Below are 22,127 nucleotides of genomic sequence, written 5' to 3' on the forward strand. Positions count from 1 at the left end.
TAGGGCAAGTATCTTCATAAACCAGTTTGCCATTGCATTATTTAAGCAAGAGAACACTAACATAAACAGATGGAAGTTAGTGCAAGATTGGCCAGATGATAGGTTAAGTACCAAGTTGTTTCAAATGCAAAACAATTTGTTTCAAATGCTTGTGCCCGCCAGCCAACGTGTGTAGAAGGCCAATGCCTCTTTTGGCTTGTATTCAGGAACAGTATGACCAGCTCCCTAAAATGCGATATCACAAGAAAGCATAAGCAAAGTCAAAAGATTTGGATGCTGATCAAAGAAACATGTAGTGAATATTTTAAGTTCATGTCACTTTGGAAACGATATGTGAAGATTCAAAACAAAAGTTCAAATTATACCTTTATGGTGAGAAAGGTAAGATTATGATCGTACCCTTGGGTGTATCTGCAAAGAAAAGAATAAAAAGGGATGATGAGAAATGAATTGTGGCAGTGAAGTAGTGAGATTAAGTCCTAGTCATTTGCAGCACGACTTGCAATTTGCGAGTCTAAGCTAATTGATTTTGCTTTCCTTAACCGGCCGATGTGATCGCATAATTTATCCACCTGCTGTGTTAGAGCGCAAGAGGTTGAATGCTTACCCAGCAACTTGAGCATCAACGTACCAAGGTCTCCATTCATCAATAATTCCATAGCCGAGTGATCTAGTCCATGCTTCACTACCGGTGTAAGGCACACACATATCATGATCACCACTGCCGTAAAAACAATACCATTATGTTGCTTTTTAAAAGACAATTCCAAACAGTATAGAACTTTAACCTTGATGAGCAAAAAAAAAAGACATTTAACTGGAAATCAGAGCACTGGTTCTGATGTTGAAATCTTATTTTAACCTTGATGGGCAACTTTTGGAACAGATGTTGCTTTTTGTTCCCTTCATGTTACAAAACTTTGCACGCAGAAATTGTATTGCCAGATGTTAAAAGGATAGGACTTCTATTACCGAGAAAGATTGCACTCCAAAGAAAAATTAAAAGGCAAATTACCTGAATATGAGTGCGCGATAACCAATAGCAGTTAGGTTCTTGTGATACTTGATCATGCTTCCAGCATCACTGTAGAAGTCAATCTTGTCTGTACAGAGTTCCCATGGTCCTATTATGCTTGCCTAACCATTTTAGAGCGAAAGGAAAAAAAGTATCAAAGATAAATGACTTAGTTTCATTGGAACAATGAAGTGGTTAATAGTTTTCAGTAATCTGTTTTAGTGTACCATCTCGGCATGAATTGCCGATCTCACTGATTCATCATTCAGCCATGCAGTTGCAACTTGATCATCCTACAGCATAATTCAAGTCAAGAATGACATCGTTGCTTGAAGGTTGAGCAATAAATTATCAAGCAAAATAGTGTTCACTTCTCACTAACACTGCAGTGCCCGTTAATTTGACAAATGATCATTCCATAAGCTAGTAAACTACCAACTACTAAACATGCTCCCAATCCCATCTTTAAGATCATGTCATGCCCTTTATAAATTTACTACTATTAGGGCACTCACCGTACAGGGAACTGCACTTCCAAGTCCAAGTTCTGGCCAGGTAGGGATACGCCCTTGTTTGACTGGTGCTCTATAAGGCCAAGAACGTCCAAACATTCTTTTTCGAACAGGTAAAGGCCTATTGGTCTCACCCAATCTTCTGAAACTCAAAGGCAACTTGTCATTACGAAGTGTAACTTCACTGCTCTCAGGACTGTGATAGCAGGGCTCAAGGATATCATAGATGTTAAGGTCATCAAGTACCTGGACATGCCAGCAAAGTGAGCCTTCATATTATCAGTTAAAGTAGATTGACACAAAAAAAGATCAATATTACCTTATCAACTTTGTGTAGCTGGCTTTCACAATTCTCATTTGTTGGATTCCAGTAACTTCCACTGCAAGCATTATTAACTTCCTGAAACAGAAGCACACAAAATGATGTAACCAAGTAAGCAGTGACCAGTTGAAATTGAAGATGAACTAAGCAGATATAGATATAGTATGCATTCATCAGCAAATTGGCCATCTTGTTGATTTGTTAATAAATCCACTTTCACAATCCATGAAACTTATCCGCTGGATAGTATTAACTTCTATTTTGATAATTGACTTAAGTATAGTGCAGCGTGAAAGCAACACCTGCAACAAATCACTTGATATGAGTCCCATTCCAAATGCAAATGGAACAAGAGCATCTCCATCAAACACAGCATCAGCAACCCCATTTCCAACCATGTAGCCCTGAAAGGAGTATATGGGAGAGGTTTGAAATTATGTCTGAACATATATTGAAGAAAGGAAACAAGAAAACCATAATATGATACCTTTAAATTTAGAATTGGCTCTACTCCAGACTTGATTCCTGGAAGGAAATTTGTCAACAAAAGCAAAGAGGAAGAAATTAACCAACTCAACAGTGTTGTCTTTGTACCTTGAGCAACTTCATAAGAAAGAGTTGGAACATAAACTCCAGCATAAGACTCCCCGGATATGTAAAATGGATTTGCTAGAAACTCAGGGTATAACTGAAACCACTGCTTGTACAATCCCACAAGAAAAAAAAATACAAGTCAATTGATATGCACATAATTGAACTTTTTCTAATTTTGTTCATCTTTGAAGACTCAATATCTTACTTAATGAGGCATCATAGTGATCAAACCATGTTTGTCTTAACTATTAGGTTAGCTTGCTGAATGATAGAAGGGGATACATTAATGCATGTATATGTGAGAAGGCACCTTCAAAAGGAACTTGTGTGAATCAGAAGCTGTCTTCAGATCACCAGTGACATAATCTGACTTATTGTTGGAGTAGGACAGTCCAACTCCAGCTGGAGAATCCAAATAGAGGACATTAGAGACCTGAGATTAGGGGGCAAAATAACCATCAGATGATCAGAACCATAAGCAAGCAGCAACACAGAATTTGCAACCACTATTTGTGAAATCTTGGGCAAATCGACACCTTTGACCAGCTATAAGGATTAAGATGTAGCTTTGGCAGGCTTTTGCCCCCAGATTCAAAATTGAATGGACCTGCCATGAAAGATTAAATTAGTGTTAGACATCTTTATAGGAAGACTCAGAATAAGAAGACAGAAAAGGATATATTATCTCCAGCGTTTCAGGGTTAATATAACTCTCATGAACAGTGTAAAGTAAGCTCTACAAGCTAATTGTTCAGTAGGTTACAATTTAAATGGGCCTACATGACAAGTTGAAATTCGAGATACAACAAAAAGCATCTTCAAGGATGAAGATGCAGATTTTTCAAGTACTAATTACAGTTCTTTGAGGATTTGGTTCTCATTGATTCTTTCACTCCAAAGAGCGAATTTTGGCACTATAAAGTGCATATCCATTATTCCAATACCTCGTTAAGGAAACAGGAACATCAGGATTTTTGAGTCAATTAGCTATTGGATGATGCCAAACAAACAATCCACATCCAGAATGGTGTCCATCCTCTGGAAACTTGAAAAAGAGATTAAGAACAACACTATTACCATGCTCATAAACGAATCCATCGAAGCTGGAACATCCCGGCCCACCATTGAGCCACAGCACCAGAGGATCCGTGGAAGGGTTCCCCTCCGAGAGCACAAAGTAGTAGTAGAGCTTCCTCCCATGTTCTTCATCTATCGTCACGTACCTATTTCCCCAACGGAAAGGTTAATTTTTTAAAAAAAATTTTTTTTTCACTACTATCAAACACACCATCACTATGCCCTCCACATCAATTCCTACCCGCCATAGTGATCAGAGGGGAGCGTTCCATTGAATCCCGGAAGGGACGTGATTCGAGCACCCTCGGGAGCCGCTAAAGACAAGCAGCAAAGACCACCAGCAAGGAGGAACAGCAACCCTAACAGGGGAGCGCTGCAGCGGCGAGGGATGGCCATCGAATTGCGCCTGGCTCTCGATCGAAGACCTAGCGGATATTTATAATGTCGAGATCAATCATCGGCGTAAAAAAAAAGAGAAAATTTTCATTCTTATCTTAAAAATTGGAACTTTGAGTGCGACACTGACCGCCATGCTTTCCCAAGAAGTCTCCGCCCTCAATGATGAGACGGTGAGCGAGCTGATTGGCTAACAAAGATAATGTTTTTGGAAAGAAACAAGGGACCGCTACTTTAAACTTTAATTATTAAAGGAAAAAAATATTATTATCTATATTAGTAAATGGATATACTTAAAATGGAACTAATCATCGATCATTTACCCATTAATTAAATTGAGGAAGCATTTGAATTGCTAAACTTGGTGAAGGAAACAATAAGTTTGTTGATAAAAGTAGTTGTGGTGATTAAGATAGCTCATGGGACAAAATAGAGCACGTGGTGGGTGAAGAAGTTTAATCAAACTAATTCATGGACCATCGGCGTACTCCACAATTATAAAATTCATGATAAAAATATTGGAAATACAAAGAGTGTTATATAATCTTTTATAATGTATTGCACAATACATGGAGAGGATGATACTCTACGATTATAAAATTTACGAGGAAATATAGGAAATACAAAGAGTGTTATATAATATATTACATAATAGATACTTGCAGTAGGAGGATGATAAGATGTATGATTTTTTTTTGAATATTTTGTTATGGTATCTGAATTATTTATTGAATGGTCGGTCTCACTTCTCGACTGATTAAGCTTAATTGAGCACTAAATATTTATCTCCAGAATGACGTCGAGTACTAAGTATGATCATTATCTTGAGCACTAAATGGTCAACATCCTAAACACTAAGTATGATCATCATCCCTGAGCACTAATTGGTGAACAACCTTGAGCACTTAGTTAATATCCCTGAACACTAAGTATGACCATCATTTTTTACTACATAATCGATACACAATGACATCCTTCTTAAGTTCAGGAAAGTCACTTGGGATCTAATCCCCAAGTACTTAACATTTCTATTTGAGTTCGGGAGACATATCTCAGATGTTCAGCCAAATCGAATTGGGTGATCAAGTTTTGAAGATTGTTGTCCGTTGGTGTCATCCATGTGGATAACGGGGTTCTCTTCGATGAACCACGTGGAGATTCTCCCAAATGATTATCCCCTAACCGTCTCTCATAAGGAAAGCGGGTGGACATAAGTTACTCCCATGGGCATCCTTGGAGATGCAGCTTAATGACTATCACCCTTCTACTCCCTAATTATCTCTTCAAGGATATCCAAATGTAGATTCCTTTTCCCAAATTATATAACAATAGAGAAAGGTAGGTTAGAAGTATGATTTTTTTCCTTGTGTGCAAAGATAATTTTTTCTGTTATATTTTCTCTTTGTTTCTCTCTCACATCTCTGTGAGGTTTTTTCTTACTACATTCTAGTTTTGACTTGAGTGTCGGATGACAATGCTAATAGAATTGGTCAACCTTGACATACATTCGCTCATATGTTATTGAAATTTAATCAACCAACATTCCACTCATGACCTTGATTTAAGAAGCGTTGAGGAGAGGAGCCTGAGCAAGCGAAAAGGACACCATCATCTTGAAACTCTAGATCTATCCGAGAGATAATCAAGAAAAAGATCATTTACTTTTATATCATTAGTCAACTAAAATTTAGATACCTAAATTATAAAAATATATATATATATGATTTTTTGTTTGAATGGGTTGTTTAAGGTTTTAGCAAAAGTGGTAATTGGGCCAAGTTGGCTGTGACCCAATTCAATTAAGCCCGATTTGACTCACACTTTTTCTACACTGGAATCCGCCATCCATACGGTCGATGTCACATTGATAAACCAATAAGTTGCAAACCACGAGAGTAGAGAACATTGTCTCGGGTCAAAATTTTTATAACTTTACTACGTCGTAACTAATTCAACTATGCAATTTGACTCACACGATATCACATTGATTGATTCGAGGGAATACAAATCAAACGTCATTAATTCAAGACAACAATCAGGAATTCGCAGGGCGAGAAGAATTGTGCTGTTTTTCTTCCTTCAAAAACCCTTGGGGCGCGTTTAGTTTTTTTCTGGAAACTCATCGAGGAAGAAGATAAAGAAGAGGAGGATAACGGACAGGACAAGCGTCGGAAATGGATTAAAGCGGAGGAGAAGCCACGTTCCATGAGATTGTTTGGTTTGCTTCCAAAGTCTTGCCCTAATACGACATGACACGAAGCATATCAATATCATGAATGTCACGTAACTCTGGTTGTTCACATCACAAGCCTTTCCTTTCAGATAAATGATATTTTTTCATCCACATCGATCAATATGGGATGAAATCGATCCTTCCAAGATTTTACCATTTCAGATAGATTAATCAATCAAAACCACGAGCGTCAAGATCCATGTGCAGACAGAAACATTGCGGCAAATGTTCTTCCTTGTCAGTGATTACATGAAGCAGAAGAGAACAGGGAAGAACAGTGTTTGAGCAGGGAAAGAGTTGACGAGATCTGTGATCGAAGATATGTGTCACTGAACCCCAAGAGCCTGAATTCTCCTAGCCATTGACAGTGTTGCAGCATTCTTCCCTTCCCAGTCGCCTCTGCCTTCCTTCTTATGCCTTAATTCCGTCAGCAGCCCGTCGTTGCCATCCAATATGCTCACGATTTGCCTCATCCTCGGTCTCCGCTTCGGGTTCGATCGCGTGCAGGCAATCCCAAGCTTCACCAGCCTGGTCAACTCCTCGCGGTCGAACTCCCCGTCCAGCTTCCCGTCGGCGAGCTCCTCCAGCGGCCGCTTCCTCGCCTCCAACCCCCACACCTTCTTCACCAGAAGAACCTCCGGCCGACGGAAGTCCACGGCCATCTGCCCGCTCACCACCTCGAGCACCACCATTCCGAAGCTGTACACGTCCGCCATCGTCGTTGCCTCCCCTGTTTCCACGTACTCAGGCGACATGTACCCGAATATGCCGCGCGCCGCCGTGGCGGGGGCCCCCGAGCAGTGGCCGTGCGCGTTGCGCGAGAGGAACTCAGCTAGCGCGAAGGCACCGAGCCGGGGGTTCATTTCCGGGTCGAGGAAGACGGCGGAGGAAGTGATGTTACGGTGGATCACCTGCTCCTCCCACTCCTCGTGGAGGTAGAGCACGGCGGAGGCGAGGCACTTGATGATGTGGTAGCGGTGGCGCCAAGGCAGGGCCGCCGTGCGGAGGTGGAAGAGGTGGTGGCTGAGGAGACTGGGGGTGGAGTAGTCGTAGACGACCAACATCTCGCCCTGCTCCGTGCACCATCCACGCAGCTGGACGAGGTGGCGGTGACGTAACCTCGCCAGGTTGTGGAGCTCGCCGGCGAACCGAGCGCGCAGCGCCGGGCACGTGCGCATCCCGAGTCGTTTCACCAGCACCGGAAAGCGGTTGTCAAGGTAGCCGCGGTAGCCGGTGCCGAAGTCCATCTCGGCCACCATCTGCGACTCCGAGAAATTGTTCGTGATCGCCTTGATCTCCTCGTATGGGATCTCGTGCGGCGTGTCTACTATGGGCATTTTCTTTCCGGCTTGGCGGCGACTATCGCCGCCATCGTCGTCGGCGGTTAAAAACAGGGTGGAGTTTCTGGCGGTGAGGAAGTTGGATGTAGCGGTGAGCGCGTTGGATGTCATGGTGGTGGAAGGAGAGAAGGAGATGTATCCCGGTTGGGATCGGAAACTTGGGAGAGAGGGAAGGTCATCAGCGGAGTTGCTCTCCGATAGGAGAGTCTCCATTACCCATTTCATGGTCGGCCGTGCGTGCGGATCGTAGAGGGAGCAGAGGAGGCCGAGGTGGATGAGCCGTCGCACCTCCGACAAAGAAAAGGTACCATCCGGCAGTCTTTGATCCATGGCGTCGAGGCAGCGACCCTCGTCCGCGAGCCGCCGGACCCAATCTAGCAGGAAGATTTGATCGTCGGGCGACGAGAGGTTCACCGCCCGCCGCCCGGTGGCCACTTCCAGAACCACGATCCCGAAGCTGAAAACGTCCGACTTTGCCATTGCCGCACTGCTGCGGGGCTTCTGGAAGCTCTCCGGCGGGATGTACCCAATCGTGCCGCCAACCCGGCTCGTTTCCGACAGCCGGAACTGGTAGTTCGTCCTGGAGAAAGACCGTATCAAAGTCTCAGGGACTTCGTCACCGTGATCTAGCCACCGAGCGAGGCCAAAGTCGCCGAGCCGGGCGTTGAACTCCGAATCGAGCATGACGTTGCTGGTCTTCACGTCGCGGTGGATGATCTGCGTGTCGAGCTGATCGTGGAGGTAGAACAGGGCCTCCGCCAGGCCCTGCACGATCCGGCGACGACACGCCCAGTCGAGCGGCTGCCCTCCGGCAGCGAACGGAGGGTAGAGGAAGCGATCGAGGCTTTGGTTGGGCATGTAATCGTAGACCAACAGAAGCTGATCGTCATGGACGCACCATCCCCGGAGGCGGACGAGGTTGCGGTGGCGAAGCTGAGCGACGGCCGCCAGCTCCGCCGCGAAGGCCTTCTCGAACCGATCGCCGCGTCGGGCGACGCACTTGACTGCCACGACGGTTCTTTCGCTGGGCAGCACCGCACGGTACACTCGCCCGAAGCCGCCGCTGCCGAGGACCTCCTTGTCGCTGAAGCCGTTGGTCCCGATATAAATCTCGGAGTAGCTAAAAATCCGGGGGCTGCTACCGCTGACGGCCTTGCTGATGATTGGTAGCGAGTGCACGCCGGCGATATCCTCGAAGTAGAGGGAGTCAGTGTCGGCCTCGCGGTCGTAATCACGGAAGCAGAGGCACCGTCGGCCCCGGGAGCAGAACCAGCGGAGGACGGCGCTGGCGCGGGCAGAGATCCCATGGCGATGATTTCGGCGACGAGGACGCTTCCCAATTGAAGGTTTAGCGGAGTAGAACATGGAGCACTCGCCGTCATCTGCGTCTCCGGCGGCGGGGACAACGTAGCAGAGGCGCGTGATGAGCGGCATGGCGCGTTCGTGGAGCAATTCACGCATGAAATTGAAAGGCAAAAATCGATAAATATATAAAGAGAAAATAATTAAAATAATTTTACTAATAATTGTATGTGAATCTTCCTGTCTGTGGGGGATGAGTACATTGACTTCATGTTACACGCGTGGGCCAGTTGATCGTTGGAAAATTGGGGAATTGTTTGGCAGAAGTGAGGAACAATGCATTATTGTTAACTTCAGAGAATGGAGACAGATGGAATCATGTGATGTTGTGAAAGCTCCAATCTTGTGTCCAGCTCTACATCTATTGTCGCTTACTGGGAACTTTTCACTAGTTCTTTAGCTTCCATTTTGAAAATTTAGAAATGGAGTAATCACCGGCCTCGTGAATCAATCGACCTGGAAGGAAGACTTTTATGGTTCAATGAGGAGTCACATCCATAAATCATTCTGCCAAAGGTCTTGTAATGAAGATAAAATGTGAGAAGATCGATGCAACAATGGATTTGTATTTATGATCTGGTTTTTGGAAACACTGAATTTGGAAGGTAGATTCTTGGCTCTTCGAGTTCTAGAAAGCTACGTACGTTGAAGTAGGAATCACATGACTTTTGTTGCAATAAACTTGACAACGCGGAGGGAAAGGAGAAAAACACACTTATTGAATATTTCATGTAATAGATCGAAGTCAACATATATAATTTGTGATGTGTTTCCACGATTCAAGATGTTCATACTAACTAATCCGGCCGTACACACGATTTAGTAAGAAATATAGGCTTGAATATAATTCTATTGATTGCTTCAAAAGAGAAGTTGAATTGTATATGTGATGATGCGTAATGAACACTGTGAATGTTTTCTTCAATCGAACTGCAACGTTGGACAATAAATGAGCTGACGAGGCTTGCAGCATTTTAGTGAGAGTTTGTACAATCAATTAAGTGAGAGTTTGTGAAAGAACAACAAACTCTTATCTACCCAAATGGTTTGTTCTCGAAATCGACAAAATGAGGAGTTTCAGATAAGGTTTAAGAGAGAACGACACCCATAGAAATTAGTCACAAGACCAAAGAATAAACATTGAATTCTCATCTCTTGAACTCCAATTCAAGCTGCTTTTTTGGTAACTGGAAGCTACTTTTAGACACAAGATTGGTCATTGGCTAAGTCATCCAACTACTGATCACAGTTTATGGAAGGATCTGGTCCAGGTTCGAGATTTATCGTTGTAGGGATCTGTATACGCCTAAAAACAATTTTAGCCGCATAAAACGCAGTGGAAAAGGGATCCCTCCAAAAGATCTATGCGAAACCATATTCTTTTTACCGATTCTATCTATTGGAATCGAAGTTACCTTCGATGCGAGCCCTTCGCAATCCCGATAGCAAGTCTTGCCTTCAAAGGTTGATGGATCTCAGCACGATCAGTGTGTTCGCGCCTCCACGGTATCCACACGAACACTGAGATGGTGAGGAATTAGATCGTGGTGTTAGTCATAATACTATGTTCGGCCAAGGTAGAAGAGAAGAGGAATAAGACCAATAATCCTTCTCTCAAGAGCCTCTCAACCCTTTTTATATCCAACCATGGAAAATGAAAGGTTTTTGGATCTTATGATTTCATGAAATTAATACCTTTAATAATCCCATGTATGATGATCATGCAACCCTCTTAATGATGTTCATGCAACTCTCTTAATGATGAGGGATTTAATACCCTATTAATCTCATGCATGATGATCATGCAACTCTCTTAATAGATTCAATTTGACTTGAGTCCAACTTGAATCTCACTCAATCTGAATTGACATTAAGGGCTGACACTAACAATCATATCTTGTATCAGTTATAATTCTGGAGATGGCAACACAATTTGTGTATGCCTGGATAAATGGAAAATGGATTTTCTGCTAAAAAATGAGCTCGAGCAGTGTCTACTCTGACAAAAAAGCATCAATCTGGGCCAATTGGCTTTGGTCAGTGAGACCAGATTTTCAGTTTCATAACTTGAGACTAAGATCTGTAATCTACTGTCTGTGACATGCTATCGATCAGATTTGGCAAAACATTCACATCAACAGGACACCTGGGAGCTTCCAGTGTCTCTGTCGAACGTCTCTCTTCAGATGAAGATATATACCAACTTCCATCTACGTGGAGTCTGATCTCACGGGACTCTTGATCCCGTACATTAATATGTGATGCTTTTGTAGTCTGCGTCACATGCATAGCTTGATCAACTGCAACTACCGGCCACTCTTTTCCTAACCATGAACTAATTAAACGGTCAGCAATCAGTTATGTCTGTTAAGCTCTTCAGTTCCATGTGGTGGTCATGTAACCACCTGTTCTTCTTCCTGTGAACTTTTCATCCACTTTCTTGGCTCCACAAAAATGTAGAGGATTAATGGTTATGATAAATATGAACTATGGTCATTGTTAAGTCAGCCAGGTAGATTCGTTGTCTGCAAGTGTTCAGATACTATTTACTGACGATTAATAGGAATTAAATGTAAAAAATTATTAGCCTCATGATTGCTCATGATCACACATATATAAATCGCAGGAAGAGGCCGGGGCAGCAGGCCGGGAAGAAGACCGACTGGAATCGACTAAGGAGCAGAGCAGGAAGTGACGAGCGATGGCGGCGGCGTATCCACTGGATCCGAAGTCGTACCGGCTTCTTTACGAGGTGGGTAGCGGCGTGAGTGCTGTGGTGTACAAGGCGGCGTGCCTCCACCACCCGTCGTCGCCGGTGGTGGCGATCAAGTCGATCGACCTGGAGAGGTCGCGCGCCAACCTGGACGATGTGCGTCGCGAGGCCAAGGCCATGGCTCTGCTCTCCCATCCCAACGTCCTCCGCGCCCACTGCTCCTTCACGGTCGACCGCCACCTGTGGGTCGTGATGCCGTTCATGGCCGCCGGGTCCCTCCACTCCATCCTCGCCTCCACCTTCCCCGCCGGCCTCCCCGAGCCTTCCATCGCCTTCGTTCTCCGCGACACCCTCCTCGCCCTCTCCTACCTCCACGGCCAGGGACACATCCACCGCGACATTAAGGCCGGCAACATCCTCGTCGACTCCGACGGCTCCGTCAAGCTCGCCGACTTCGGCGTATCCGCGTCCATCTACGAGTCCCACTCTGCCACCACCACCACTGCTTCCTCCTCCTTCTTTAACGACGTCGCCGGGACGCCGTACTGGATGGCGCCGGAGGTGCTGCACTCCCACCTCGGCTACGGCATCAAGGCCGACATCTGGTCCTTCGGCATCACCGCGCTAGAGCTCGCCCACGGACGCCCGCCGCTCTCCCACCTCCCGCTCTCCAAGTCTCTAATGATGAAGATCACCAACCGCCTCCGCTTCGAGGATCATCACGGCTGCGGCGGCGGCGGCGATCTCGACAAGATCAAGAAGAAGAAGAAGTTCTCGAAGGCTTTCAAGGACATGGTGGCCGCCTGCCTCTGCCGCGACCCCTCCAAGAGACCGTCCGCCGACAAGCTCCTCCGCCACCCTTTCTTCAAGAACTGCAAGTCCAACGAGTACTTCGTCAAGAACGTTTTGCATGCCGTCCCCGCCATCCACGAAAGGTCTCGATCAATTAGTCAATTTACCCCTTCAGCTTTGGTTAATTAATTAAATAGGCTTTTGGGGGCAGCATTTTGCCCTTTTCACTTTACCCCACATATTTTACAAAATAGAACTGCGAAGTATATAGACTCTACAAATTTAAGCTGGGCCTTGAAAAATATTATAAAATTTGGATAGGAAAATGAAATTTCTCTAAAGTACTGATTTATATAAATTATTTTAGATGCATGGAGAAGATTAACAACATGGAGGAGGTCAACATAAATTACGACCACGCCGCCACCGAGGGCTCGGCGACTCCTCTGGTCAAGAACCGCCGTATCAGCGGGTGGAACTTCAACGAGGACGTGCTGGAGCTGGACCCGGTGTACCCACCAGAAATCGACGACAAGAGCTGCAAAGAAGACGACGACCACAAGGAGGCGACGGCCGCGAAGGTGGACCCAACAGCGGCAGCAGATGGCAATCAAGATCAGGAGAAAACAGAGGCCGCAGATGCTAAGAAGCAGCAGGCGATGGTGGTGGTGAAGCATACTCAGGTGCCGAACCTGGTGTCGCTGCTGAGCAGCCTGGAGTTGCAGCGGGGGATGGTGATGGAGGTGCTGTCGCGGTGCGGGCGCTGCTGCAGGGTGGTCGACGGCGGAGGCGGGGGGAAGCGGCCGGAGTCGGAGATGGTGATGATGGTGAACCTCCGGGACCAGGAGCTGTGGGAGTACATCAACAGCCTGCAGCGCACCGTCGACGACCTCAAGCTGCAGCTGCTCAGGGAGATAAAGCGCAACGCAGACTAGGAGGCTAGATATTAACCTTATACACTACTCTGCTTTCAGTATAACTACTTTACTCGGGTTAAATTATGAAATATTATGGTGTTCTCTTCTATAATCATAATGTAAACTAAGTGCTGTGTAGCGTACTTAATCAATGGTGGGTAGTGTAAATGATGATTTACTTTTTACATTTTGAAAATCCTCTGGCCAAAGTTGTCTCTGTTCATAGTGCAACTGAATGGGTACCTAAGAAAGCCAATGTTTATGAAAGGAAGTTTATCTACAAGTTTAATAGCCACACATCTATACTTGATGGTGAAGTAGCAAGCATCCATCCAATCAAAAGCACACAACAGTATATGACAATAGGTGGATAATGAATGAAGTAATGTCAATTCACAATAATATCTTCCATGTATGATCTGTGGTTAATGTCAGTTCTTGACGCAGGTTCATTTGAGCCACAGGTTTGAGAACCTTCAAGTCAGTTCTTTGAGCAGCAAATTTGATGGATTAAATGGCATTGAGTGGACCATGTTTCAGAGTAGAATCACAAGCAATGTATGTGATCAACTCACAAAAAGATTGAGGGAAATCTTAGAGGTAATTGAGAAGGAGATAGATAAGCCATGTGTCTTTGAAACATTGGGTTGTTGCACAACAAATTGTATCACAATTAGTTCCACACATTTATTTCAAACCAAAATCCAGCATCTTAAAGTATGAAGAACAATGAGAGTTTAGTAACTAAGAAAATGGAGAACAATCAAACCTAGCAAACTGATGTGCTGAACTGATCAATTCATGATGTGTTGTTAATCATCCAATTTGTCAACATGAACAGAAATGCTTCTAAACTATGCAATCTGACTCAGCCTCCGTCTGCTCACTCATCCTAAATCATCGGAGGCAATTATAGTCATCATCTAACTGACTCATCCTAAATCATCAAAGGCAGTTTAGTCATCATCCAGTGGATGTGGTCTGTGCTATTATTTTGTTATTCAAAAATTATGTATCCAGTTGAATGTATGCCTATTTTCATGAATTTATAAAATACAGGGTTCATAAGATCTTTTTGCATAGGCAGTCTGGCCCAACCACATAAATCTGTTTCAGTTTCTTGTCATTTTGTATCTACTCTGTCTTTCTTCTTCCCAGTTCTCTGTGTTTTCTAGTTTCTACAAGACATAGAAGCAAAGTGCTTTCCTTTCCGCAAAGAAACCTCGTTGTCCAAGCGATCCTCAGCATGCTAACTGTGACCAAAATTGTAGCTTAAAATAGAGTTTTTGTATTTTTTTTCTTCTAGATCAACATGCAAGAACGACTTCAATTCATAATGAAATGAAGATCACTATCTTGCTTCAAAAAAGGAAGTTGAATTACTTTTACATCAAAACAATTTTTGTTGCAAGGAAAAGTTAGTCGATCATGGCAAGGAAAAAGAATTCACCTTTCTGGCTGCATCTGTATGCTAGAGCCCTTGCGGAACTAACAGTGAATGTATCTCATTGAAAATGTGGCCAACATAAACATAAAATTCAATCACTAGAGGACCAAAATATACTTAGCTCTTTCCCAAATCAATCAATGTGGTTAGCATACATTAATCATCCTTAACAAACGACTTGGTAATTCACACTCAGGATTCGGAAAGCTGATATTTTAACACTAAGGTCATTCCAAATTAGAGACTGCAAGAATCATACAGACTGAACTACTAGATACAAAGCTGATGCAGGCTATGTTAAGACCATCAAAAGATTACAATCCAGGTTTTTGCACAGGCTGAAATAATAGACTAGGAGCACACTTCATTTTCTTTTTCCAAGGAAGAGAACTATTTCATTTGATCACTAACAAGCTTACACTTAATCCAATCTATTTTTGTACACGACAAAAGAACAATAGCTCGAAAGCTTAAGGAGCTGTGCAAGACAGAAGAACCATTGCAAAACAACTCATGAAAATGTTCATTATGCTATGAATGAAAAGAGAACAAACATTACACAAGAGTAAGCATATTACACAACGCAAAAAACAATAGATTCACAAGAAATTCATTCTCACAGAGGGATACAGGCATACAGAAAGGATGTACCTTTAGTTGCAGCGATATGCAATCAGTCGTATTTTTCTCTCCAAGAGTACACAAGGAAGAGAACCCAGGAGAGACCGAGGACGAGGTCGCCAACGATCTGGCGGGGCCAGACACGTGCAAGGTCCTCGAGGCGGCGCTCGAAGAAGAGACGCCAAAGGGCCATGGCACCGTGCAGGAGGATGCAACCCTTGGCGAAGAAGGCCTGGAAGTCACGGTCTTTGACGAAGGAGACCATGAAGAGGAGTAGCCCGATGGCAAAGAGGAGGAAGCCGGCGAAGGAGTCGGAGGTCTGGATTAGCAGCTGGTCGTGCGGCGTCGACCCCTGCAGCTTCCGCGCCGTCTCCTGCCCGTGCCCGACCACCGCGATCTCGTTCAAGTAGAACATCATCAGCGCGCCGCAGGTCGCCGCCATCGCCGACTGCAGCAAGCAGATCGAAGCGAAGATCCCCGAAGTCGATGAAGCCACTCCGGCCGCCATTCTCTGCTTTCCCCTCTTTCTCCTTTCCTTCGACCTACGAACTCCCCCTCAAAGATCGGCACTTTCCTACAACTACTGCGGCGAGCACCGCAAAAGCACCAACAGAGAAGTGGAGACTGCGAAAGGAGGGATCAGGATTGAGGAAGAAGAAGCGATCGCCGAGAGCGGAGATTGATATCGATGGGGATTGGATAGGACTGGCGAGATAGGCATCCTTTTGGGGTCTGAGAGGATCTCCGTGCTTTTGGTTTGATGGATTATAATTTATAAACCTCGATGACCTAACCAGATCATTATACGGACGATTGCAAATACAAAATATACGGATAGTTTTTATTTGTTTCTTTGGATTCCAAAATTCTCCTTTATACTTTCAAAATATTATTTTTTAATGTATTTTTTATTTTATTTTATTACAATATTAATATCAGAACAATTTCACATAAGAGCATCCATTGTGGATGATATAATATTTCATTGATATTAAATATCATTATAAAAGAATGTTATAATACCTTCTAGTTGAAGGTATTTAAATAATTAAATATGTTCAATTAAAAATGGGATGAACCAACCAAGAGACTGGCCCACCCCACATATATTTTTTATTTTTAATTATATTTATTAAAATAATTAATTTTAACAGTTATTTTAAAATTGAATAAAATTTTATTAATGATTAATTTTAATTTTTATTAAAAAATTATAAATTTTAAAATTAAAAATTGAATAAAATGATTAAATTTTTAATTGCTATTTTTAATGGCTAGTTTGAATAAAAAAGAATGTGAATGAAAGAGATATGTTGTTATAATGAGTATGTGATAGTGGATTCTATGTTTTTTTAATGAGGTGTAAAGTATTATAAAAAAATGATAAATCCCATGGATTCAATCAGGGGTGACCGGTCTCATGAAGTTTCGACCACCATGGTAAATCAGGAAGCGCATACGGCGGTCAATCCAGATGTCCAGCATCCTTTGATTGCGTTTCCCATTTGAAAGAAAATTTTTAAAATACATCGTAGCTGGGGATAAATCACAATCGGATCCGTTGTAACCTGAGGACTGTAGAGTATTATAATGAGAATGGATTGTGGATGTGCTAAGTCATTATCCATTTTACAGTTATCGAAATTGGCTTTTTGCGGAAGAGAAGGTGAGTGGGGACAATGATGGGCTCAACTACGAAAGCCCATCAAGTGGATAAGATCCTTTATGTTTCCTCCTTTTGGCACTTAGCGGACAACATGATTCACGAATAAATGATCGAGTTCTTTTAATTTGAAAATATTATAGACATGCGGTTATTAATTCTCAAATTTGGCCCAATGGGCTAACGCGCGCCTGCCCGGCCCAATGGCCCAAGATCGCATCTCAATTAATCCCGGAGGCGGACTGCCTCCCATATTTCTTAAACTTTAAGGGTGCGTTTGGTTCAAGTTATGATGTATAACCTTGGTTATGTGATTACTAGGTAATCACATAACCAAGGTTATGGGGCATAAAACATAACCTAATATTGTTTGGTTTACTTTATTTATTTGAAGGGAATAAAACATAACCAGTTTTATATTTACTATATTACCCTTCATTCAATTATATTTTAATATAATTCATTAAATTAAATAAATATAGTTTGATAATTTTATTTTAATAAAATAATTCATTAAAAATAATTATTTTAATAATAAATATTAAAATAATAAATATAATTTGTTAATTTTATTTTTAAAATTTAAAATAAATTTATATATTTAAAATAATTTATAAAATAATTATTTTAATAAAATAATCCATTAAATTAATAAATATAATTCCTTAATTTTATATTTTTAAATTTAAAATAAATTTATATTTATTTTAATAAAATAATTTATTAAAATAATTATTTTAATAAAATAATTCGTTAAATTAATAAATATAATATGATAATTTTATTTTAATAAAATAATTTATTAAAAAAATTATTTTAATAAAATAATTTATTAAATTAATAAATATAATTTGTTAATTTTATATTTTAAAATTTTAAAATTTTAAAAAATATATATGTATTTTTAATAAAATAATTCATTAAAATAATTATTTTAATAAAATAATTTATTAAATTAATAAATATAATTCATTAATTTTATTTTTTTAATTTTAAAATAAATTATTTTTTAATTTATAAATATTTAAATTAAAATTTATTGAATTAATTAATTCGATTTTAATTATATTTTGTAGTACATTTTAATTAATTCAATTTTAAAATAGGAGGGTAATTATGGAAAAAATTTCGTTAACCTCAGGAATCGTAGAAAACCTTAGGCTGCCAAGGTAATCACATAACCGGGTTATAACCCATTTGCTGATGTGGCGGTAATGTTATATTACTTGGGAATCGATCATAACTTGAACCAAACAAGGTTATCAATGATAACCTTGGAAGATAACCAAGGTAATCATAGATTACCCCCAACCAAACACCCCCTAACGATATGCATCAAAATCCGTGTTTCTCCGGTAAAGTATTTTAATCTTGATTTTTTTATTTTATTTAATAATTAAACTATTTGAACTTGAAAATCACAAAATATGAAGAAGAAAATAAAGAAAAACAACTTTTAGACTGGTGTAGTTCTAATTTTGCTGAATATTTACTTCCAATGCACGAATAAAAATATATATGCTCGTTTACTTGGATTTAAAGTCAAGTCAAGTCGAGCCTATAAATAGGTGAAATAGTTAAGAATGGAGCCCACCCAAAATTCTATGGCTTTGTTCTTGATTTCTCATTCCTTTAGATTTTGTTATTATTTTTTTAACTATCTTTTTTTTATTCTTCTATTCTTTTAATCGGTCAATTATGTAAGTTTTCATTTGGTGTGGAAGCCGTATATCCAATCGAGGGGATGTAGTTATATTCTGGATGTTGATACAAAGACGTCTTCCCGTTAAGAATAAACAAGATCATCTAGAGGGCAAATAATACACTTTTTGTACATAGGCAATGAAAACACAAGAACATTTGTTTTTTGGATGCTCCTTGTTGAGGCCCTATACAAGAGGATCAACCAATAGATTACATATGAAATAGGAGAGGGATGATTTATCATATATGAAACAATATCAATTTTGAGTTTTTGATATATATTTTACTTATCAAAAAATTTGGTGGCTAAAACAACATGAAAATAAATAAATAATTTATAAAAAATTATCCTTTAAACAAATTATTAGATGACACACATGTAACGAATCATTAAGTTATAATTAAAGGGCAAGTGGATGCAAAAGTGGAATATACTTGAGTGTAGACTTGAGCTTTGAGCAAGTCCACGCACTTAAGTTTTGCCCAAGTCATGAGAGACTTAAAATCTAAAGTATTAATATGATAAAAATAATTTCTCAAATGTTATTTGAACAAAAACTTATTATAAATATTAATAGGCACAAATTAAACATCTTGTCGTTAAAATATATGCACATATGAGTGATTAATCCAAACTAAAAGTGTTTATCGGCTGATTAATCTAAACTAAAACGATCTTGTCATTAAAACAACATTTATTCCTAAGTTATGCCTAATGACGATGATTAATCTAAACTAAAAATGCTGCCAGCTTTAATCCGCCAAATAAAGCTTATTTTTATGTTTATCGACGGATAGAACAACCCCAATTCCACAAGAAAGCGCGTCGATATCTTCCAAGCAAGGCAGCAGGCGACGCGATCAAGCGGCGACTTGGCCCAGAGACGCCGCGTGCTCTGGTGCGGCTCATCGACGACCCGATCGAACACGGAAGAAGCGACGAACCTTTCCTCCTCTGCTCTTGGTATTATCTCCACCGCCTCGGTCCAGCTCCAGACGCGGCTGTTTCGCGTTCGCATAAGAAGTCCCATCGCTCGCCTAGATTTTTCAGAAGGTCCTGTGGATATCCAGAAAACATTGTTGGATCTTTGCTGGCTTGGTGAGAGGCGAAAAAAAAGAGAGTTTTTTTTTAAAAACTCTTTTGGGGGAGTTGGTTTTGGGGGTTGGTTTTCGGAGAAGACGAAGTGGTGGGGGAGAGAGAAGAGAACATGCCCAGTTGCCACCTTCCGAACGGCTATAATTAGGGTGGTTTGCGTTGTTGTTCACTGTAGTTAATATTATTGGGGACAGAGAAATTATACGACCGCAACAACAGACAAAGGGGAGAAGAAAGGGAATATATTACACGGAGAGGAGAGGGGAGGGAGGAACTGCCGGCGATCGAATTGATTGGTACACTTTCAGCGGCTGCGGGATCCAATCTATTCAAGAAACACCGGCGCGGATAATTTTTTGCTCGGAGGAGGCGAAAAGGCGGATCTTTCCGGGTGGAAAGTTGCTCTCTGCGGCTATAAGCTTTGCTTTCTTCAGTATGCCGGAGGTCGGCTGTCCTTCTTGCTGCAAGAAGACGGATGATATGTGCGGGAACGTCTGCGGCGGGGTAATATTCTTTTCTGATCCTGATCTCTAAGTTTCACAGATCTAAACTTCCGTTTTTTTGGATCTTTTCATAATTTAGGTCATTCGTTCTCCTCTGCATGTATCTTACAATTGAAAATCTTATCGGCGTGATGCTCGAGCTTCTTGAATGCATGCTATCGACCAATTTCACAAAATTAGGGATCTGCGTAGCATTAGAACTATTGAGCTCCTGATTGCGTAGATGGTTTTCACCTACTCTAAATTCCTGCTTTTTTGCTATGATGCAGGCATCGAAAGCAGCTCTGAGCATGTCACGGCTTCGGTGCGCCCTCCAGGGCTTTGATCTTAGGGCATTGTCGCTTCTCCTGGTGGGCGTTCCCGTTCTCATATTCATAATTTATGTCCATGGCCAGAAGATAACCTACTTCCTCCGCCCACTCTGGGAGGCCCCTCCCAAACCATTCAAGATGATACCCCATTACCACCACGAGAATGCCTCAATGGAGAACCTGTGCAAGCTCCATGGCTGGGGTGTTCGGGAAATGCCAAGGCGTGTCTTCGATGCCGTCTTGTTCAGCAATGAACTCGACATCCTTGAAATCCGGTGGAACGAGCTCAGCCCCTATGTATCAGAGTTTATTCTCCTCGAGTCCAATTCGACATTCACCGGCTTGAGGAAGCCACTGGTTTTTGCAAAGAATCGCCATCGTTTCAAGTTCGCGGAGTCGCGGTTGACCTACGGGACTGTCGGGGGCAGATTTGTGAAAGGAGAAAATCCCTTTGTCGAAGAGTCTTACCAGAGAGTTGCATTGGATCAGCTTATCGGGATTGCAGGCATCAGTGACGATGATCTGTTGATCATGTCTGATGTCGATGAGATCCCTAGTGGTCACACGATTAACTTACTGAGGTGGTGCGATGAGATCCCTGAGAAGCTTCATCTCCAGCTTCGTAACTACCTTTACTCTTTCGAGTTCCACCTTGATGATGATAGCTGGAGGGCTTCAATTCATCGTTACAAATCTGGGACGACCCGGTATGCCCATTTCCGCCAGTCGGACGACCTGCTAGCTGATTCCGGATGGCACTGCAGCTTCTGCTTCCGGCATATCAGCGAGTTCACCTTCAAGATGAAGGCATACAGCCATGTCGATCGTGTTAGATTTGCCTACTACCTAAATCCTGCAAGAATTCAAGATGTCATTTGCCATGGAGCAGATCTTTTCGACATGCTTCCTGAGGAGTACACTTTCCAGAAAATCATTGCCAAGTTGGGGCCAATTCCTAGTTCATACTCTGCCGTCGATCTTCCAGGTTATCTAATCCAAAATGCTGCAAAATTCAGATACCTACTTCCAGGAAACTGCAAAAGAGAACGTGGCTAAGTGAATTTTGGGGCATCTTCATTGGGCGAGATGCCACCCACAAACTTCTTAAACGTAGGCATAGATTGGAGACGAGATCCCAACATGTGGATGGTTTTTGCCAGAAAATGGATGAACACTCTGATTATCGTGTTAATATGTGTTTCATGCACTTGCGCCCAGCTGAGCGAGCGCAGTCGACTGTAACTAGCATGAGAGATTGTCCATTTCTTCCTTCTTAGTATCTGATATGAAGCCTCATTTTTGTAGGATCAAAAGGAGTGGCATTTCCATACATTCTGAGATTCATTCTGTTGGAATCCATTAATTCATGCATTCTTCTGTCAACTGACCTAGCTCCTCTTTAAACTTTTGCGATTGTAACACACTCTGTTGTTGGAATTTTGGATTCTCATGAATTTGTTACTTGTTTCAGTTTCTGAGCAAAATGTGCCAGTTTGTGATTGACTAATT

General features: G+C 41.9%; 5 protein-coding genes across 5 annotated transcripts; 2 read left to right on the forward strand and 3 right to left on the reverse strand.

Annotated features, from left to right (window-relative positions):
- Window positions 1-13: 13 nt before the first annotated feature.
- On the reverse strand, window positions 14-3,978 carry LOC141834613 (serine carboxypeptidase 1). The gene is made up of 14 exons (XM_074721930.1): window positions 3,762-3,978; window positions 3,521-3,666; window positions 2,980-3,050; window positions 2,754-2,876; window positions 2,444-2,546; window positions 2,337-2,374; window positions 2,152-2,253; window positions 1,847-1,927; window positions 1,531-1,773; window positions 1,243-1,308; window positions 1,016-1,137; window positions 608-721; window positions 366-411; window positions 14-225 (listed from the first exon to the last, which is right to left on the reverse strand). Exons 1-14 carry the CDS (start codon window positions 3,914-3,916, stop codon window positions 142-144), a joined length of 1,494 nt encoding a protein of 497 aa, XP_074578031.1. The 5' UTR covers window positions 3,917-3,978; the 3' UTR covers window positions 14-141.
- Window positions 3,979-6,257: 2,279 nt separating this feature from the next.
- LOC141835237 (receptor like protein kinase S.2-like) lies at window positions 6,258-8,923 on the reverse strand. Its single transcript, XM_074722666.1, has one exon. It carries the CDS (start codon window positions 8,921-8,923, stop codon window positions 6,476-6,478), a length of 2,448 nt encoding a protein of 815 aa, XP_074578767.1. The 3' UTR covers window positions 6,258-6,475.
- A 2,606-nt stretch (window positions 8,924-11,529) lies between these two features.
- On the forward strand, window positions 11,530-13,463 carry LOC141834611 (serine/threonine-protein kinase BLUS1). The gene is made up of 2 exons (XM_074721928.1): window positions 11,530-12,499; window positions 12,724-13,463. The coding sequence occupies exons 1-2, from the start codon at window positions 11,553-11,555 to the stop codon at window positions 13,289-13,291; spliced, it is 1,515 nt and encodes a 504-aa protein (XP_074578029.1). The 5' UTR covers window positions 11,530-11,552; the 3' UTR covers window positions 13,292-13,463.
- Window positions 13,464-15,231: 1,768 nt separating this feature from the next.
- LOC141834615 (uncharacterized) lies at window positions 15,232-16,105 on the reverse strand. Its single transcript, XM_074721932.1, has one exon. The coding sequence runs from the start codon at window positions 15,847-15,849 to the stop codon at window positions 15,394-15,396; it is 456 nt and encodes a 151-aa protein (XP_074578033.1). The 5' UTR covers window positions 15,850-16,105; the 3' UTR covers window positions 15,232-15,393.
- Window positions 16,106-19,623: 3,518 nt separating this feature from the next.
- Window positions 19,624-22,088, forward strand: LOC141834614 (uncharacterized). Its single transcript, XM_074721931.1, has 2 exons — window positions 19,624-20,308; window positions 20,577-22,088. Exons 1-2 carry the CDS (start codon window positions 20,240-20,242, stop codon window positions 21,672-21,674), a joined length of 1,167 nt encoding a protein of 388 aa, XP_074578032.1. The 5' UTR covers window positions 19,624-20,239; the 3' UTR covers window positions 21,675-22,088.
- The last annotated feature ends 39 nt before the right edge of the window (window positions 22,089-22,127 follow it).

This window comes from Curcuma longa, chromosome 9 (assembly GCF_044706935.1).
Source record: "Curcuma longa cultivar G26 ecotype Majalengka, Jawa Barat chromosome 9, ITB_CL_G26_1.1, whole genome shotgun sequence".
Taxonomy (NCBI): domain Eukaryota; kingdom Viridiplantae; phylum Streptophyta; class Magnoliopsida; order Zingiberales; family Zingiberaceae; genus Curcuma; species Curcuma longa.

What these genes read in the sequence shown, in the direction of transcription:
- LOC141834611 (XM_074721928.1), top strand. Translation starts at nt 11,553, where the DNA reads ATGGCGGCGGCGTATCCACTGGATCCGAAGTCGTACCGGCTTCTTTAC. An exon ending in GTCCCCGCCATCCACGAAAG is followed by an intron (nt 12,500 to 12,723) that starts GTCTCGATCAAT and finishes AAATTATTTTAG; the next exon opens with ATGCATGGAGAAGATTAACA.
- LOC141834613 (XM_074721930.1), bottom strand. Translation starts at nt 3,916, where the DNA reads ATGGCCATCCCTCGCCGCTGCAGCGCTCCCCTGTTAGGGTTGCTGTTC. An exon ending in CCCTCTGATCACTATGGCGG is followed by an intron (nt 3,667 to 3,761) that starts GTAGGAATTGAT and finishes TTGGGGAAATAG; the next exon opens with GTACGTGACGATAGATGAAG. An exon ending in TATCGCGCACTCATATTCAG is followed by an intron (nt 722 to 1,015) that starts GTAATTTGCCTT and finishes TTTTTACGGCAG; the next exon opens with TGGTGATCATGATATGTGTG.
- LOC141834615 (XM_074721932.1), bottom strand. Translation starts at nt 15,849, where the DNA reads ATGGCGGCCGGAGTGGCTTCATCGACTTCGGGGATCTTCGCTTCGATC.
- LOC141835237 (XM_074722666.1), bottom strand. Translation starts at nt 8,923, where the DNA reads ATGCCGCTCATCACGCGCCTCTGCTACGTTGTCCCCGCCGCCGGAGAC.
- LOC141834614 (XM_074721931.1), top strand. Translation starts at nt 20,240, where the DNA reads ATGCCGGAGGTCGGCTGTCCTTCTTGCTGCAAGAAGACGGATGATATG. An exon ending in GCGGGAACGTCTGCGGCGGG is followed by an intron (nt 20,309 to 20,576) that starts GTAATATTCTTT and finishes GCTATGATGCAG; the next exon opens with GCATCGAAAGCAGCTCTGAG.